The sequence below is a fragment of the Cryptomeria japonica genome, chromosome 11 (genome assembly GCF_030272615.1).
Source record: "Cryptomeria japonica chromosome 11, Sugi_1.0, whole genome shotgun sequence".
In the NCBI taxonomy this organism is placed as follows: domain Eukaryota; kingdom Viridiplantae; phylum Streptophyta; class Pinopsida; order Cupressales; family Cupressaceae; genus Cryptomeria; species Cryptomeria japonica.
The window spans coordinates 195,700,580-195,720,205 of NC_081415.1; the positions used below are offsets into that span (position 1 = coordinate 195,700,580).

A 19,626-nucleotide genomic window follows, 5' to 3' on the forward strand; every position below is an offset into this window, starting at 1 on the left:
TTCCATCACCTTTAAGTTAACTAAAGCTCGCGATGATGAGTTGTAAAAGCTGTGTTTGTCAGAATATAGATATTTTGAATTATTCTCTGTCCAAGTACAGGATAGAACATTAAATTTCCTTTAACCTCTGACTTTCTATGTTGTGTAGTGTGTAGGTGTATTATCTGAAGCACAGTACTTCCAAAATGTCATGCGTGTAGGCTTTCGCATAAGGGCAACCTTGGTATGTTTTTTTATTCTAACATTTGATGGAATTTACATCTGAACTTCTGTTATTTTGTAGCTGGTGAGTGTAATTAACTTGTATAACTTGTACAGGTTGCTGCTGTATTCCGGAAAACTTTGAGATTGACACATGAGGGACGGACAAAATTTGCTTCTGGAAGAATAACTAACATGATGACTCAAGATGCTGAAGCTCTTCAGGTATGCTCATAAATTATTCATATTCAATTTTCTCCTATAAACTATTATTGTATATAGCCATATGTTCAAAGTAAAAGCAGGAAAATGAAGATGATTGATTTTGTTTCATAGCAGAGGATGCCAACATATAGGGCAATTTAGAGACCTGAGCATTTTCAGTGTTTTTGAATATAAATCCGAGACTGCAAGGATGGAGTAAAAAACGCTCCACTTGACCTTTTAGTTAATGATACATCTTCACAAGTACAAGTTGGAGGTCCAATTCTTTCTTTTGGTATTTCTGCCTTTCACTTGCACTGACTCGCAAGCCAAAAGATGCATAAAAGGAACATGGATACCTTATATAAACATTGAAAATTGAACATCAATTCTCATGCATGATATGAATCTCTCTCTCTCTCTCTCTCTCTATATATATATATATATATATATATATATATATATATATATATATATATATATCACAAGGTTCGAATTCGAATTCAAAATCGACGGCCATGAAATTCGGATGAAATTCGACAAGGGAAAAATTCGAAAAAAAAATCGGATAAAAATCGCCTTATATAATTTTGTTTATTTTTTAAATATATGTATACTTCTAATAAATTATCAAAATAGCCTAACATTGCTAAATAGATTTGAAGTCATTATAAAAAGATGGCACATTTATAAAATATAAACCATAAGAAACATGTGAAATCACGATTGCAAAGATGTTTTTTTTTCAAAAAGTTACAATAAAAAGTTAAGACTTTAGAACTTCAAAAAAACTCTAAGTCATCAAGAGCACTTGGCTCAGATGGTGTAGCATCATCATCTGTATCACTATCCAATTCCTCATCAAGAAAGTCAGGCTCATCTGCAACTGGCACTTCTATGTCTTGTGGAATGCGTTGTTGTGAAGATGTGGAGTCGCTTGCTGATTTGTTCATGAACAATTTCAAATTGCTGCGAACGTAGACAATATCTCCTAACTTTCCAGACAACAATTTGTTCCTCTTCTTGGAATGGATGTGGTCAAAGCAACTCCAATTCCTCTCACAAGCTGATGAACTTGCTCCTTGACTCAGTATTCTAATGGCAAAGCACTGAAGTTCAGGAGTTTGTGCTCCATAGCTCATTCACCATCTATAACTAGGTATTGCATCTCGTTTCATATCATATTTGGCTCCTGCTACTCCAAACAACCCTTCTGCTCTCTTGTATAGCCAACTTTGGTCTCTGATTAGACATGCAATTGCTGGATCTAGTTCAAATTTGCTAATGGCTTCATGAAACCCTGCCATAATTTCAAAATCAGCTTGTCGATCAATATGAAATAGTTTAGGCTCCAAATAGCAAGCTGCTGCATGTAAAGGTGTATGCATCATTTTCCATCTGGAATCAATTGTTGCCCATATCTCCATGTACTCTGCATCTACATTATTTAGTGCTCTTTGAATAGCTTACTTACAACGATCCATGCTTTCATAAAGCATGCCAAGGCAAGGTTTGTCACCATCAACCATACGAAGCATATCAACAATTGGCTCACATATACTCAAAACCTTTGTTCCACTTTCCCAAAAGCTGCTATTTAAAACAATTTGCTCTATGTTCTTGCCCTTGGCACTTTTAGAAAGCGCTGAATTTTCCCACTCATTGGAACAAACAACTGATCTCAAAGCTGCTTTCTCTTCAAAAAACTCTTTTCAAAGTGATATAAAATGAAGCAAATCTTGTGTCACAAGGCCTCAACAACTCCCTAGATGCATGATGCCTGTAAAGACTCAATGTGAGACGATGATTTCTTATGAAGTTTGCAATTGCTCTCCCTCTATGAATTGCTTCATGTATCCATGGAAACTTAGCCAAATCATGAAGCAACAAATCCAAACAATGTGCTGCACATGGACTCCAATATATTTGTGGGTATTTCTCAACAATCAGTTTTCCAGCTCCCACACAATTTGCTGCACTGTCAGTTACCACTTGAACCACATTTTCCACCCCTACTTCAAGAATGGCTTCCTCTAATATTTGAAATATGTATTCAGAAGTTTTCTTGTGGTTCATGGTGTCAACCACTTTCAAGAATGCAACACCTTTAGGACAAACCACCAAAACATTGATCAATGGCCTTTGACATATATCTGACCATCCATCACTCAATATGGTGCAACCTGTTGCCTTCCAAGAGGCTTTGACCTCAGCTAGTTTCTCAGTCACTCTTTCCTTTGACCTCTCCAAAAGACTTGTCCTGAAAGCCTCAGAAGTGGGAGGTGTGTACCCTTTGCCAAACTCTGCAACTTTTTGAATTGCATTGCGAAAATGCGGATTTCTAGCTACATTGAATGGAATAGCACTTGTTTAAAACAAATCTACTAGTGCATCATCCACCTGTTGTTTCTCTACTGGTTTCCAAAGACTCTTCAAAGTTCCACTCTCTTTGGATGTCCCTGTGGCCTTGGGTAGACTCGGAGAGGAAGACATAATAGATGTGGATCTAGACACATCCTCTTCAATTCTTTGTTTCTTTTGTGCCATCTGCATCTTTTCTGCAATCGAAGAGGCTTGCTCTTTCTCTAAAATATCTCTAATTTCTTTGGACACATTTGGACATGCAGTAACACCTCCACCTTTACCTCCTGAAATACCAAGCAAGTGGTCCTTTATCCTTGTTAAAGTTCCGGTATAAACTTTCGGGCACAAGTTACAATGAAGATAAGTACCATTGTGGGTCACATGTTCCATCCCTTTGAAGTTGATTTGTTGGGAGCCATTACAATCTGTACAGAAGAAAAATGATTTTTAATATTTAAAACATGGATTAAATTTTAGCTTAAAATGAAAAAATAAAATAAAATAATATTAAAACTAATTATAATAAATGCTTCATTTTCTAATAACTAAATAAAATAAAAAACTGCATATAATAATTTTATAAACATCTATTTTTAAAATAAAAATACATCAAATAACAAAAAAAATATTTAAGACTTATCAAATAACAAATATAAAATTATATTTCTAAATTCAAAACACAGTATATATTGAAAAAAAACTTAATACAGTAAAAAATAAAACTAAAATGCATTCTGGGAAAAAAAAAATTATTACAGTAAAAATGCATTCTGGAAAAAATAAAATTATTACAGTAAAAATAAAACTAAAATGCATTCTGGAAAAAATAAAATTATTACAGTAAAAATAAAACTAAAATACATTCTGGAAAAATAAAAATTATTACAGTAAAAACAAAACTAAAATGCATTTGGAAAAAAATAAATTAAAATAAAAAATAAAACTATAAATATATGGTAAAAATAAAACTATATAGCTATCAAAGTTTCAAACTATATAACCAAACAACTACACTCGAGAAAAACAAAATGAAATGGCTATGTCGAATGCAAAGAGTGAAAAAAAAAGAACTCGGCACGACGGCACCTACCTGAACAGCAGCAATGGCAATTGGCAACTACGGCGAGGGCAACCGCAACCCGCGACCTCTGCAACCCGCAACCTCTGCAACGGCAACGCAGTCCACCCACAGTCCACCTGCAACGGAAACTTAGTGAACGCATTTTCAGAATAAACGAAAAATATAATCAATAAATTTGGAGATGTGTTTTACAGAGGCGGAGAATGGTGCTTTATAGATAAAATCCGCCAAAAAATCTAAAGCAAACCCTAAACAAAATCGCTTTTTAAGTTTTTAAACAATAAAAGAAACCGACATTGAAGCCGTACGATTTTGAAACCGATTTTAAAAGATTTTTAAATAAAAATTTCAGATTCGATAAGGAGAAGTGCTTCAGAAGTTCACTGCTATAGAAATCTTGTTGGCCGTGCTTGCATTTTGCGATCTCTATATCCATTTAGTATCCAGTAGAAAAGTCTAGATATAAGTTTTCTCATAGATTGTTACATACTTATCACAAGCTTTTAATTGTGTTTGGCAAAAGCCATTGCTTGTATTTTTGCAGTAAATTGCATTATAGTTTTCTGCAGAACATGGTGCCTCACAATTTCTAATGTGCTAACTGCATATAGTTTTGATACTAACTGCATAGGGTTGGAATATCTAACCATATTTTTTTATTCACAGCAAACTTGCCAACAGCTACACAGTCTTTGGTCAGCTCCTCTCCGGATTGTTGTTTCAATTACCCTCCTGTACAGACAACTTGGGGCAGCATCTTTGATTGGTGCAGCAATACTAGTGCTTCTGTTCCCAATACAGGTAAATTTATATGTTATTTTTTAAATAAACATAACTAGCATAGAAGCTAAATAGAATATTTTGTATGAGACTTTAGGTTTTTTATGGGAATGATTCTCAATTATTGCTTATCATATCTCAAAGATGGAATTATTTGCGGCTCAATTTGGAATTATGAATTCTGATCGATCTTACAGTCTTGTTTATGTACAGCATATGCAGGCATATCACATTATCAATATTTCTAGAATCACAAGTTTTAATTCATTGTAAGGTGTCTTCTAAAGATATTGGGATTTAATTAATGCTGTGACTATGTAATTATCATGTACATGAGTGAAGTGATTAAGACTAGAAACTGATTTCTGAAGTTCATTTTTTCTCAGTTGATTATTGAACATGGAAACTATATTGTATTTACTCTTCTTGTGGTTGGCCAGACTTTTGTGATAAGTAGGATGCAGAAACTATCTAAGGAAGGGTTACAGCGCACGGATAAGAGGATTGGTCTAATGAATGAAGTATTAGCTGCAATGGACACAGTTAAGTAAGTTAAAGTAATTTAAGGCAAACCTACGTGAGCTACATATTTTTGGTTTCAATGAATTTTTCTGACTCTACTATGATACCTGCAGATGCTATGCATGGGAAAATAGTTTTCAGGAAAAAGTCCAGCATATTAGGAATGATGAGCTCAGCTGGTTTCGAAAGGCACAATTACTGGGATCGGTATAGCCTCACATTAACAGCTAAATTATCCTTATCATGAAAGATAACCTGGGATATTTCACTTATGCTGAATTGGTTGCATTATCTATTGTTAACTGTATTCTTTCTCCCTCAATTGATTCATTTATGCTTCTATACATGAGTTCTAACCTGTGAATTAACCTGTTATTGTTTCTACAGTTCAACAGTTTCATTCTGAATAGTATTCCAGTACTTGTTACGGTTGTTGCTTTTGGGGTATATACTTTACTTGGTGGTGAATTAACACCTGCAAAAGCCTTTTCCTCTCTTTCCTTGTTTGCAGTGTTGAGATTTCCACTGTTCATGTTTCCGAACTTGATAACCCAGGTACTTTGATTTATTCTACATTGAGTTTGTCATAGTTTTTAAGCCATTTATTGCTGTAAATATACCGAATACATCAAATAAAGGGTTAAAACTTGTGCATAATCTAATCGAAAGCCATATAATTTTATTGCTGAGTTATGTTTGGGTTCTCCTTAATGCTGTTTGGGGTCATTCAACCTGTGTAATCCAGTCAATCTGTTGCATTATTTGTTTGAGCACTTACGCATTATTATACTTCTTATATTTCCACCAAATCATTATGCCACATGCATGTTTAGAAAAGCAACATGGTGCCTTACCAAACTTAATGCAGATATATTATAGATGCTTTCTTGTAAATATGTTTGCTGGCAATTTGAGTCTTAAAACAAGGGAGTTTATTGTTTTTCCTTTGGTGCAATACAACATCATATTTGCGAAGCCTAAGATATCTCCTGCACTAGAATTTTTTAGAACAGGATCAACATTTTTTCCTGTGTAAGATGTTTCCTTATGCATTTGTATATCAGATCATTTACTGAACTTGGTTTCTGTATGCAGATTGTTAATGCTAATGTGTCTCTAAAAAGACTAGAGGATCTCTTCCTAGCAGAAGAGAGAAAGCTACAACTAAATCCACCCCTGCAATCTGGTCTTCCTGCTATATCAATTAAGAATGGAACTTTTTCTTGGGACAGGAAGGTTTGTCCATATTTTAGTCCCAATTTTTCATTATCTGCAAACATAAATCACTGCCTTGTATTTTTCTTTCACACTAATGCATTTCACTGCCGATGCTGAAGAGTACATGCATATGCTTTTGGTGCACTAGCAAATTGGGGATGTTGTGGTGGGATAATGGAAACCATCAACTTCAAATTAGTAACATTCAAAGAATATCCTCAAGGGTTTATCATAGCATATGTCCAGAGAATGTCCTTAAGGGTTCATCACAACATTATGCATGGTATATAGAGTTACTTAGCCTTGTGAAATGTTTGTGTACCTCACATTGGGGATGATTTTTTTTCGCGAAATATTTCATGGTTGGAAAATTAATTGGTCATTAAATGGGCACAATAAATTTCCATGGGTTGCAAAAAATGCAACAAATCAAGATTAGTTGTTGGTCATGATGATCTTGCTAGGTTTGCATGAGTGGAAAAGTTCTCTGTGTGCTATAACATGGGATCAGCACAATAAAATCTTAGAAAAGATACTTGGAAGATAATTGTGATCCTTACAAGAACTTCTGGGATGAATGGACCTTTTATCACCTATTCACAGTGCTAGCATTTTAAGTTGTCTTTTTCAAGACAACTCAAACTGGAGTTGGATGTGAAGTAAATCCTATCTTCAAATTATAAAAGTTAAGTTCCTTGAGATCGAAACCCTGGAAACTAACTATAGACAAAGTATACTATTATTTACACTTCAACAATATTTTTTTGGGAAATTTTTATAATAATCAAATAATTTCTTACCTATCTTTTTCCTTTGGTTATGAGGACAAAAACGGTAACAACTCATCTCACTAGTGAGATTTTATAAATTTTAAAAATGAAATCAACTAACTATAAACATGACAACACCCCCTTCCTACTGGCCAAAGTAAAGATTAGCAAGCGGAAGCACACAAGATTCAAAAGGAATTACAATTTTTTCAACACAAAATAACACGTTATTTCAAACACTATTTTGCTAAGATGTTTAGAAGGCTACAAGCTAGATGAAAAAAAAAACTTCAATACAAACTTGGATGCTATTATCCACTTCCAACTTAATTAATGAAATTGAAAGGAAAATAAAAGCAAAAAATGAAAAATAATCCAACAAGTTTGTTGATTGAAGTAATGTTATAAAGGATGAGAGCAACTTGAGTTAAACAATCACCAAATAGGAGAGGAGACATGTTGTGACCTTTTTCACACATCGCCCCATTGCAAATGGGGACCCTCCTTGCTTTTGCTTTTTAGGGTTTTGTTAGAGCCTCACAACCCTTCTCGGCACCATTTTGTCAGTTTTGAAAGGTCTGAGTTTTGGAAGTCATAAGTTAGTTTGTGCAAACCAGGATTAGAATAGAGTCTAGGCATCGTCAATGTGCCTAGTGTTAATTTAAACCCTAGGTATGATAATCAGATTTATCTTATTCAATTATGCCTTGGTTTGTATTAGATTTGTAGTAGTTTAGTGAATCAACATGCATTAAATTGTGCCCTAGATTGTAATCAGATTTGCAGAACTTAGTAAGACAACATAAATCAGAAATATGAAAGAAGACAAACAAGCATACCCTGGGAAAACCTCCAAGGAGGAACAACCCAGCATGAAAGACCCACAGGTCAGATTGTATATTCTCCTCTAAATAACAGTACAATTTAGCTCGAATCTGATCTTGACATATCAGATCTGTACTTGTATGCTTCAATGACTTGCCTCAAGATATGCTATGTCCCCTTGGACAATATTACACCAAACTGAATAATTCGCCCTCTTCCTTAGGTTCGCACAGCAGAGCTAATTTGCATTCTGATTTAATTTAACTTGATGATATTGTCTTGCAAAGTGATCTTTATTTATATGCCTCTTTTCTTTATTTAGGTCAGCCCTTTCTTGAAGTCAACCTCCTTATATTTTAGGCACTAATGTTGTTTGATGCTAATATGTATTAGCGTGGATTTAGGATAGGGCCACGTTTAGTGTAGGACCCAGTCCTAAAGGAGTTTGGATGTTGCCTTAAGGCAATCCGAACCCCTATACCCTAGTTACAATCAACACTCCCTCTTAACTAGGGAGGAGGAGAATACATAATTTGAACCTTTTTTACGTTCCATCTAGCACACAAGCATAGGATGGTTCTAGCACACAAGCATAGGATGGTTCTAGCACACAAGCATAGAAAGTGTAATACATCAGTGGGTCTTTACATTATTACAACTATCCATCTAGCACACAAGCATAGATTGGATAAAATTCATTCTTGCACACAAGCAAAGAATGATTCAAAGTGCTACCAATAGTCACTGAGATTGAAGTTCCCTCTCAATCATGGTTCCGTTTTCCATGACACCGAGTCTATCTCTGAAGTACTCGAACTTCACTCTGGATAAGGGTTTGGTGAGGATGTCAGCAATCTGTTCATCTGTGCTAATGTACTTTAGGTGAATGGCGCCTCTCTACACCATATCCCGAATGTAATGATAGTGTGTTTCCACATGTTTGGATCGATCATGAAATACAGGATTTACTGACATCTTTATACAGCTTTGATTATCACAATGAATGGTGGTAGGATCATTGACTTGACCAAATAATCCAACAAGAAGCTTACGAAGCCACACTGCTTCTCTGGATGCAACAGATGCGGCATGTACTCAGCTTCTGCAGTGCTTAATGCTATCGAAGATTGCTTCCTGCATGCCCAAGAGATTACTGCGAAGCCCAAGTTGAAGCAGATGCCTGAAGTGCTTTTCCTGTCCTTGACACTTCCTGCCCAATTTGAATCTGAGTAGCCTTTCAGGAGGATTGGGGTATTGAGTGTATACTTCAGCCCATAACCAATCGTGCCACGTAGATATCTTAGAATGTGCTTGGCAACAACCAGGTGAACATGTTTCGGTGAGCTCATGAATTGACTGAGAGCATTCACAGCAAAGCAGATATCTGGCCTAGTATTGACTAGGTACATCAGGGAGCCAATCAACTGTCTGTACTCAGAAGGATCTGCAAAATCTTAGTTAGCAGCAGAAACACTTAACTTCTTTAAGTTAGATTCCATAGGAGTACGCATAGGTTTACAATCTATCATTCTAAATCTTTTCAAAATATCAATAGTGTATTTTCCCTGACTTAGAAAGATTTCATTAGCTCTTTGCCATACTTCTAACCCTAGGAAGTAGTGCATTAGACCTAAATCTTTCATTTCAAATTCTGAGGCTAATTCCTTTTTACATCTTATGATTAATTTATTTTCACCCGTGAGAAATAAATCATCTACATACAAAACTAAAATAAGCATCTCATTATTATAAATTTTCAAGTAAATGTTAGCATCAACATCATTCTTGGAAAACCCTAAACTTAGTAAGTACTTATCAATTCTTTCATACCAAGCGCGAGGAGCCTGTTTGAGCCCATATAAGGCTTTCTTCAACCTGCAAACATGAGAATCTCTTTTATGGATTACATAACCTTCTGGTTGCTCAATATAGACTTCCTCAATGACTCCATTGAGGAAAGCTGTCTTAACGTCCATTTGATGCAGCTCCCAACCTTTGGCTGCAACAATAGCTATTATAGACCTAATAGAGGTATATCTAGCAACAGGGGCAAAGGTTTCTTCATAACCTATTCCTTCCTTTTGAGAAAAACCACGAGCTACAAACCTAGCTTTATATTTTTCAATACTACCATCAGCATTATGTTTAATTTTAAACAACCATTTAGAGGAAACGATAGACTTACCTTTGGGTCTGGGTACAATGACCCAGACATCATTCTTGATGATAGACCCATACTCTTCATCCATGGCTAATTTCCAAGCATGATGGGACATAGCTTCACCGATATTGTGGGGTTCAGACTCAATTATATTGCACATCACAAAAATGTAGTTGGCATGATTTGGGACACTCTTGCTGATTTTGAAGGTTCCTCTGGGAGTAGCAAACCCTTCCGCATCTTGAATTGTATTTCTAACCCAGAGTGGTCTCTTCTTGCAGACCGCAATATCCTGAGGTATATCGGTAGATTGCATGGGTTCTGATGAGTCATTCTGAACTTCCTGATCTGGGAGATCAGTAGACTCCTCCTGTAACTCAGGGTTAGCATCAACAATTGAATCTTGTTTTTCCATCATCATATCATCATTGTTGATTAATGAACCTTTAGATCTGTTGAAAGCAATATCTTCTTCAAAGGTTACATCTCTACTTACCTCAACATACCTTTGACCTGAAATGTAGATCCTGAAAGCTTTGGAAGATTCGCTGTATCCTACTAGGATGCCTTTCTTTCCAGATGGATCCAGCTTGGTTCGTTTTTCCTTAGGCACATGAACATACACAGGGCTTCCAAATATCCTTAGGTGACTGATGTCAGGTTTGATTGCTGAAAATGCTTCTTCAGGTGTTACATTGTTTAGGACTTGATGAGGACATCTATTCTGAATATAAACTGCGGTTTTGGATGCTTCTGCCCATAGAAAAGGTTGCAAGTCTTGATCATGAATCATGGCTCTTGCAGCTTCAACAATGGTCCTGTTCTTTCTTTCAGCAACTCCATTTTGCTGAGGGTTGTAGGGAACACAGAACTCCCTCTTAATTCTTGCTTTAACACAAAAGTCATAGAAGCTACCTGAGGTGTATTCACCTCCATTGTCAGACCTCAAACATTTAATTCGATTTCCTGTAGTATTTTCAACTAAGGCTTTGAATTCTTTAAATCTGTTTAGGACTTCTTCAGACTCTTTAGATTTAAGAAAATAGATCCATGTTTTCCTAGAGAAATCATCTATGAAGATAACATAATATAAGAACCCACTAGGAGATGCTACTGACATGGGACCACATAAATCTGAATGAATAAGCTCTAACCTTTCTTTAGCCCTACTATCGCTTTTATGAAAGGGATTCTTTATATTCTTACCCATTGCACAACCTTTACAAGCATCATCATGAGATAAAGTGAGATTAGGCATACCTTTGACCATTTTACCGAGAGTGGGAAGAGCTTGAAAGTGAAGATGACCCAATCTTCTATGCCATAGCTCGCATGATTTAGGGGTCTCATGAATGAGAGCTTGAATTGGATTGGCTGCAAGCTTATATAAACTATCACATCTATGTCCAATAATATGAGCAGATTTGAAGTTAGATTTCTTAGACCAAGCGAGTACTTCCCTTCAGAAAAAGCTATTTGCAAACCCTTATCTTCTAAAGCCGAAATAGAAATAAGATTTCTTTTAATACCAGGTACAAATAGAATATCACAGAGTTGTAAGGAAATACCAGAATCTAGTTTTAGAGAGGTAGTACCAGAACCTTTTACCGATTATCAAGCATCATCACCGATTACAACATGAAGATTGATGTCTTTTTCAATCAGATTTGAGAGATGCTCACGAAATCCTGAGATGTGTCTGGAAGCACCACTGTCAAGTATCCATGAATTGCTATCCATAGGAATATTGCTAGAAAGAGCAGAGATAAGAAGGTAGTCTTCACTTTGTTCAGCAACCTCATTTAAGTTAGCTTCCCTTTCCTTTGGGTCATTTTGACAATCTCTAGCATAGTGACCATACTTATCACATCTGAAGCAACGAATGTGAGAGGAATCTCTTGACTTTTTCCTTGGATCATAGGAGGAGGATCTAAAATCTTTGCTTCTCTTTTCTTTCTTCCAATGACCACCTTTCCTAGTTTTAGATAAGAGAACATGATTATCTTTGAGAGAGTTTTTGAGTTTTCCTCTTACCTCAATTCGAGATTCCTCTTCGATGCAATTAGATTGAAGACGCTCAAAGTTGGGACGATCAGCTCTTCCACCAATGCTACGAATGAATGGTTCCCATTCATCTGGCAGACCATTTAATGCAATCATAACAAGGTCTTTATCTGAGATTTGGCAATCAAGAGTGCTTAGCTTGTCCTTTAGTTCATTGATCTTCATTAAGTAGGCTATGATTGAATCTTCTTTCATTTTTATGTGTAGAAGTTGCTGTCTTAGGGCAAGAGCCCTGCTGAGATTGTTGACTTCATAGATCCCTTCCAAGTGTTTGATCATTTCTCTGGCAGATGTAAATTTTGATATGACAGTGACAAGATGATTCTTGACAGACTCAATTATGATCCTTCTAGCCTTGAGGGAATCTTTCTTGAACAGTTTCAACTCTTCAACATCTTCTGGAGGAGACAGCCTTTCTTCTTCTACAAATTTCAGTAGATCATTTTCTTCAAGGATCAACAGAATACGAACTTTCCAAGCAGCAAAGTCAATGGCTCCCTCAAGCCTATCTTCAGCCTTCAAACCTGACATCTTTAATCTGAACACAAACAACAGCTATATGCAACAATTGATCTGCTAAAATCAGAAGTTAGTAACACCTAGAGCTCTGATACCATGTTAATTTAAACCCTAGGTATGATAATCAGATTTATCTTATTCAATTATGCCTTGGTTTGTATTAGATTTGCAGTAGTTTAGTGAATCAACATGCATTAAATTGTGCCCTAGATTGTAATCAGATTTGCAGAACTTAGTAAGACAACATAAATCAGAAATATGATAGAAGACAAACAAGCATACCCTGGGAAAACCTCCAAGGAGGAAAAACCCAGCATGAAAGACCCACAGGTCAGATTGTATATTCTCCTCTAAATAACAGTACAATACTTAGCTCGAATCTGATCTTGACATATCAGATCTGTACTTGTATGCTTCAATGACTTGCCTCAAGATATGCTATGTCCCCTTGGACAATATTACACCAAACTGAATAATTCGCCCTCTTCTTTAGGTTCGCACAGCAGAGCTAATTTGCATTCTGATTTAATTTAACTTGATGATATTGTCTTGCAAAGTGATCTTTATTTATATGGCTCTTTTCTTTATTTAGGTCGGCCCTTTCTTGAAGTCGGCCTCCTTATATTTTAGGCACTAATGTTGTTTGATGCTAATATGTATTAGCGTGGATTTAGGATAGGGCCACGTTTAGTGTAGGACCCAGTCCTAAAGGAGTTTGGATGTTGCCTTAAGGCAATTTGAACCCCTATACGCTAGTTACAATCAACACCTAGAAAGCCCAAAGGACGAAGATTGCAATTGATTTGGGTCAATTTGGACAACTTTCTATTTTTGGAAAGTTTTATTTTTTTGCTTTATCCTATTTTTAGGGAGTTTCGTTTTTGGCACTCTTTCTGACCAAGTCCACCATCCTACAAAGACCAAGTGCATAAGGCAAGGAAAGTCTGCCTAGGATTGGTTTGCATTGGGGAATGAAAGGCATGAATTCCGCCTTCCTACTTGGGAAGAGAACAAGTAAAGTACACCCTACAACTTATGGAAGTAACACTCAAGGAAAGTCTGCCTAGAGGTGTGTGAGCATGGTCAAGGTAACAAGCAAGTCCGCCCTCATGGTGTGTGCTAGGGGTATCAAGTATTTCCAAGTCCGCCCTCACCTTGGTGCACAAGATTAGTAAAGTCCGCTTGGTCATAGAATGAATGAAGTCCACGATGTAAGAGATGCAAAGAAGGTGAACAGCTCATATGAAGTCCACTTGGTAGGTGGAGAAGGAAAGAAGTTCTTCAAGTCTGCCATGAAGAATGAGGAAAGAGAAGGCTGAAGTCCGCCCAAGCTCAGAAATAAGGAGGAAATGTTTTGGTGAAGTCCGCTGGCCATGAAGAAAGAATCTCCTAAGATCCACCTTGCTGTCAAGAAAATCTGCCTAAGTTCGAACTAAAGGAAAGAAGAAAGTTTTTAGAAAGTTTTGAATTTTGAAGGAGAAATAAGCATAGAGTTCGAATCATGAACTCAATCTCAAAATAGAAACTTTCTTGTTGAACTAAACTCAGACTGGATTTGAAATCAGAACTTTCCCAAGAAGATTAAACTCAACTGAAATAAAAAATAGCAACTTTCTCATTGAGTTCGATGAGTGGAATGAATTTAGAAACAAGACTGGTTCAAATTTGGAAAGACCAGCTATGTTGCCAAATGCAAAATTCGTTTTACTTTGGAGTTTATACTTATAGCAAATCATTCATCCATTGTGAAAGTTTGGACTTGGAAGAGCAAGACACAAGAAGAGGAGAAGATTTTAAGAGTTTTTGTACAGATTTCAAGAGCATTTCAAAGACATTTCAAGTGCAGATTCAAAATTTTCTGAGACAAGCAGCACTTTCTTACTTCTCTCTTGTTTAGATTCTGAAGGTGACAGGGTTTTTCAAGACAAACTCTCATGGTTTTCAACTTGGTTTTTCAAGTTTTGATAAAGTGTTTATGGAAAATGGATTTGGTTTTCACAACTTAGTCATCCAAATCTGATTTTAACATTCATTTCACAAATTTTGGGACTAAGTTATTCATTCTCAGACCAAATTCAGTCCCAAAACTTATTAAAATCAGATTGAGCTTCTCGTAGTTTTCTTATTTTTCAGATTTCTAAGTGATTACAGCTTGTTGAAAGCTTAAGTGTTGAGAAAGTGGAAAATCAGACCACACTCTGCCATCAAACCTTCAAAATTCACGTTCAAAATGAAGATTCTAACTTATTTTCTTTAATTTTGGCAGGTTTTGGATGACAACGGAGGCAAGATCATCGCAGAAAACGCAAATGCAGTTACAAGCCAAATTCAAAATTGAAGAGAAGTCCACAAGCAAGGTTCGTCCGAGCATAGAGATGGCCGAAATTTGGCTAAATATGAGAAATACTTCACAGGGGAATTCTTCTCCAAATTCAAGACACTTGAAAGAATCTCGAGATATCAAGAAAGAAAGGTCCTTGGACTTGATGAAAAGAATTTCAGACTTCTTGAGGAATTTCATCCATAATACTGGACCTATGGAAGCAATCAGGACAACTTCTTGACGGATTTCATCTCCTGAAGAATTAAAGACAAGCCTCCCAATCAGAATCAGATGGTGACAAGAAGAAACAAATTTACATACTTAGGCGATTTCTTCACACAAATTGGAGAATTCAGGGAAGACATCCAACATGTTGAACTGGTGCCTCTTCATCTTCCAACCAATTAGATTGTTCCAAGTCAACATGTCCAGGTTCAGTGAACTTGACTTATCCACAGAAGCTCCTAGAGGGCACACTTCACAATGCAACAACCTTCTATTTTTATTGTTGGTTCATATATAGCAAGAAGGACAAGTGTCTCCAAATGTAATTTTCTCATTGGTTGAGGGGTAGTTAGTTGTAACAAACCCTAATTAGGGTTTTGATCTTTCAATCTGGGCTCTTGATCACTATTCGATCTCGGCCATTCAAAAAATTTGTGTGCCTATATAAGGTTGTCTCCTCTCATTTGGAGAGTGAAATTTTTGAAACATTGTTGCGAGAAAGTCATTTTGGATAATATATTGCTTGTGTGCTTTTTAGGCCTTGTAATCTCTATTATCTGAATGATTGGCAATGTTTTCAATTTCTTCAACACAATAGATTAGAATTTATTTCATGTATGTTAGATGAATGCAAGATCTGATAAGTATTGATTTATGGTGCATCTCCGCTCATACTTTTGATGGACAAGTGATTTTTGTTCATTGTGTAAAGTTAGTCTGATCTTTCCTTTGTGTATGCTTAACTTACGATCATAAGCACATCCCTAGAAGATTGCATCCGCTTTGTGTAGTTGTCCTAAGCGAGGCGAAGCAAAGTGTGGTTATTGAGATCACCTAGTCAATATTGTCTCTTGAACTCTTAGGAATAGATTAGAATTTCTAAACCCTTGTCTCCTTTTCAGTTTTTCCATTATCCAAGTCCCAAATGATAGAGCTTCATTGTGAATTGAACGATCCAAGCCTAAGTCCCTTTGTGTATTACCAACATATCACAACACCCATTGAGCTTATCCACATGTCAAGACCTGACAAAAGAAACCTTGAAATCGTCATATGATCTTCTCCCAATCTTAGCATAGGTGGTGGTTTTTCAAGAGAGGATAGGGTGTCATTGGACATTTTATTTTGACGTTCGGTATATGATAAAACGTACACAAACAAGACACGAGCTTTTGAAAAGGGAAAAAACAAAGAAAAAACCCTGAAATAATTATGAATGGGAGGCAATAGCCTAAGAATGCAAGAGAGAGAGAGCTTAAGCAAGAAGCTTATTACAATAACCTGTGAAGAATGAGAGGAGAAGCATCTCTTAAATAGAGATGAGGAGGGGAGTTACAAAGTAACTCCCAAATCTATTAATGCCACCATTCATGATATGTGTGTGCACTATGTCAAGATCCTCTTAAGGAGGAGACGACTAATATTCCTTAATAAAGGTATTAAAAGAAAATGAGTCATCCACACGTGTGAGATGACACAAAATGATAAAGGACATGTAGGAATTCCAAAGGAATTTCCTAACATAACAAATAATACAAAGAAATAATTAACCTTTATCAAGTAAATATGAATATTTTAACACCCCCACTTAAGCTTTACTTGGGGAGTTTACATCATGATCAAACCCTTCAATGGATTGTAAACCAAGATTTTTACAATGAATTTGGAATTTTTCTTTACAAAGAGGCTTGGTGAGAATATCAACAGTTTGATCTTCTCCTTTGCAATATAGAAGAGAAACTTGCTTGTCTTCAATTTGCTCTCTAATGAAGTGTGTTGAAGAGCAATATGCTCGGTCCTTGCATGGAATATAGGATTATTTGCCATCATGCACTTTAGAACAATCATGAACACCATTTTCAGCAATGCGAACATTTCTAGCAACTTTTAACTTTATTATTGATAGGATTATAAACTCTATAAGTTTTAGAATTTCATCATACCCAACAAATATATAAGGAGAAGATTTAAAATCTGATTTTTGCCTTTTTTTTAAAGTTTATGAACACAAACAATTGAACCAAAAATCTTTAAATGCTTTAGACTGGGCTTTCTATCGAACCAAGCCTCTTTAGGAGTTATATCTTTTAAATCTTTGCTAGGAGTCCTATTAATGAGATAAGTAGCACAATCCATAGCTTCGGACAAAAATTTACAATGCATATTTTTAGCATGCATCAAACATCTAGCCATTTCAGAAATGATTCTATGCTTCCTTTTCATTACACCATTTTGTTGAGGTGTACAAGAAATAGTAAGCTCATGTTTAAGACCAAAAGATTTTAAATAACTATTGAAAAAATTATTCACATATTCCTTATTATTATCAATTCTAAGAATTTTAATTTTAAATCCAGATTGCCTTTCAACAAACTTATGAATTCAACAAAAGCATCAAGAACTTGATCCTTACTATGAGGAAAATAGATCCGAGTTATTGAATAGTCATCAACAAAAGCAAGTGCATACCTTGATCCTTGGATGGAGGCATTCTCCATGGGTCCCAAAAGGTCACTATGAACGAGGTGCAACTTATGATTTTCCTTCCATGCTTGACCTTGTGGAAAGAGCTCTCTATGCATCTTACCACTCATGCATCTTGTGCATAGAATTTTAAAAGGAACAACACTAGGGAATCTTTCTACCATATTAGCTTTTTGCATCAAGACAATATAGTTAGCATTGATATGGCCAAGTCTTTCATGTCAACATTGAAATCAACGGTAGCAAGGAATATTTTGATTGAGAAAACTCATGAAACTTGAACAAGTTATCATTGTCAAACTTAGCATTAGCAATAACTTTGTTATGCTTTAGATCAATAACATAACACATATCCTTATAGAATTCAATCTTGTATTCTTGACAAAGCTTAGCAATTAAAAGCAAACTAGTTTCCAATTCAAGAACATGGTGAACATCATGCAATTTACCATTAGGTACGTTCACATCTTCAATTGCTTCTACTTTACAACTATAACTATTAGCAAGTTGAAGAAGAACATTAGAAGTATCAGGTTGTATAGAATTAAGAACTTTTTTATGCGAAGTAACATGTTGAGAAGCACCTGAACCAATGACCCATTCAAAAGGTTGAGAAACATTATAACTGCAAGTAAAAGCATGACAAGATTGATTCCCATTATTATAACTTTTTAGGATTAGGTTTATTTTGTTGATTATTTTGTGTCATTAGCTTTTTTACCATTTTGCTTCTTGAAACAATTATTATACCAATGACCATCTTCACCACAATAAGTACAATGAGGCCGCTTAGAAGAAGTATTTTTTTGATTGTCATTATTATTATTGTGAGAAGATTTAGAATGAGAATAATGATTATTATTATTATGAGACTTGAAATGATGATTATTCTTAGACATAAAGCATGCTCACTACTTTTAAGAGTACCAAACTAAATCAATATCCTCCTCGATGTAACAAATTACGAAAAATATCATAAGCAAGTTGACTAGCTAAAGAAGGAATAGCTAATTGATCATGAATATCAGTAATAAACTGTTGAAATTTTCTAGGAAAACACTTTTTAAGAATAATATGTATTTTATGTATATTGTCAAGTTTAATTCCTAAATGATGTAATTGACTATTAAGAGAATCAAACTTAAATAAAAAGCCATCCGTAGTCTTGAAATATGTATATCTGAGGTCTTTAAGTTGATCTTGAAGTTGAATCTTTCTTGATTCATTGGAACTATCATCAATTGATTTTAGAATTGCTCACTTTTCATAAGCTCTCATACAATTCCCAATGAGAACATAAAGTTTGGGAACTATTGAAATGCCAATGAGCCCAAGGGCTTCCTCATTTTGAGCCTTCCATTTTTCGTAGTCAGCAAGAGGTGTGGTCGAAGCCGGCTTTGACTTTGAATCAGTCGCAACATCCAAGAGGTGTTTAAAGTGGAAAATAAATGAAACGTGTTTTCCATGAATGATAATTGGAACTATTTAATTTAATTGCAGGAAATAAAGTAGACATGCTTTTAAAACAAACTTGAACAAATAAAAGGTTAGTTGAAAAAAATAAAAACAAAAATCTCCTCTACTTAACAAATGAAAATAACCTCTTTTGCTTAAATAAGTTTGAAATTTTTTATAAAAAAATACATCTTTGTCTAAAAACTTTAATAAAAAGAGCAATATTGATTTAAAATATTTATTTAAATAACAAATATTTAATTTAAAGGCTTTTAATTCATTATTTTTTTTTATTTAAATAAAATTTAATAAAGAAAGTTTAATAAAAAGTGTGATTGAAAAAAACTTACTATTTTAAAAGTCTTAGGAAAACTTTTATTAAAACTTTCATTTAAAGAAAACAAAATTAAAAGCTTTATATTAACAAAAG

At 35.2% G+C, this 19,626-nt stretch overlaps 1 protein-coding gene across 1 annotated transcript in view; it reads left to right on the plus strand.

Moving 5' to 3' along the window:
* Nucleotides 1-19,626, plus strand: part of LOC131044009 (ABC transporter C family member 2) — a 179,415-nt gene that overhangs the window by 144,435 nt on the left and 15,354 nt on the right. The window contains exons 10-16 of the mRNA XM_057977273.2: nt 149-223; nt 319-426; nt 4,517-4,651; nt 5,071-5,177; nt 5,266-5,359; nt 5,540-5,707; nt 6,248-6,388. Of these exons, the coding sequence (XP_057833256.2) occupies nt 149-223; nt 319-426; nt 4,517-4,651; nt 5,071-5,177; nt 5,266-5,359; nt 5,540-5,707; nt 6,248-6,388 (828 nt within the window). The remainder of the gene's footprint in view (nt 1-148; nt 224-318; nt 427-4,516; nt 4,652-5,070; nt 5,178-5,265; nt 5,360-5,539; nt 5,708-6,247; nt 6,389-19,626) is intronic.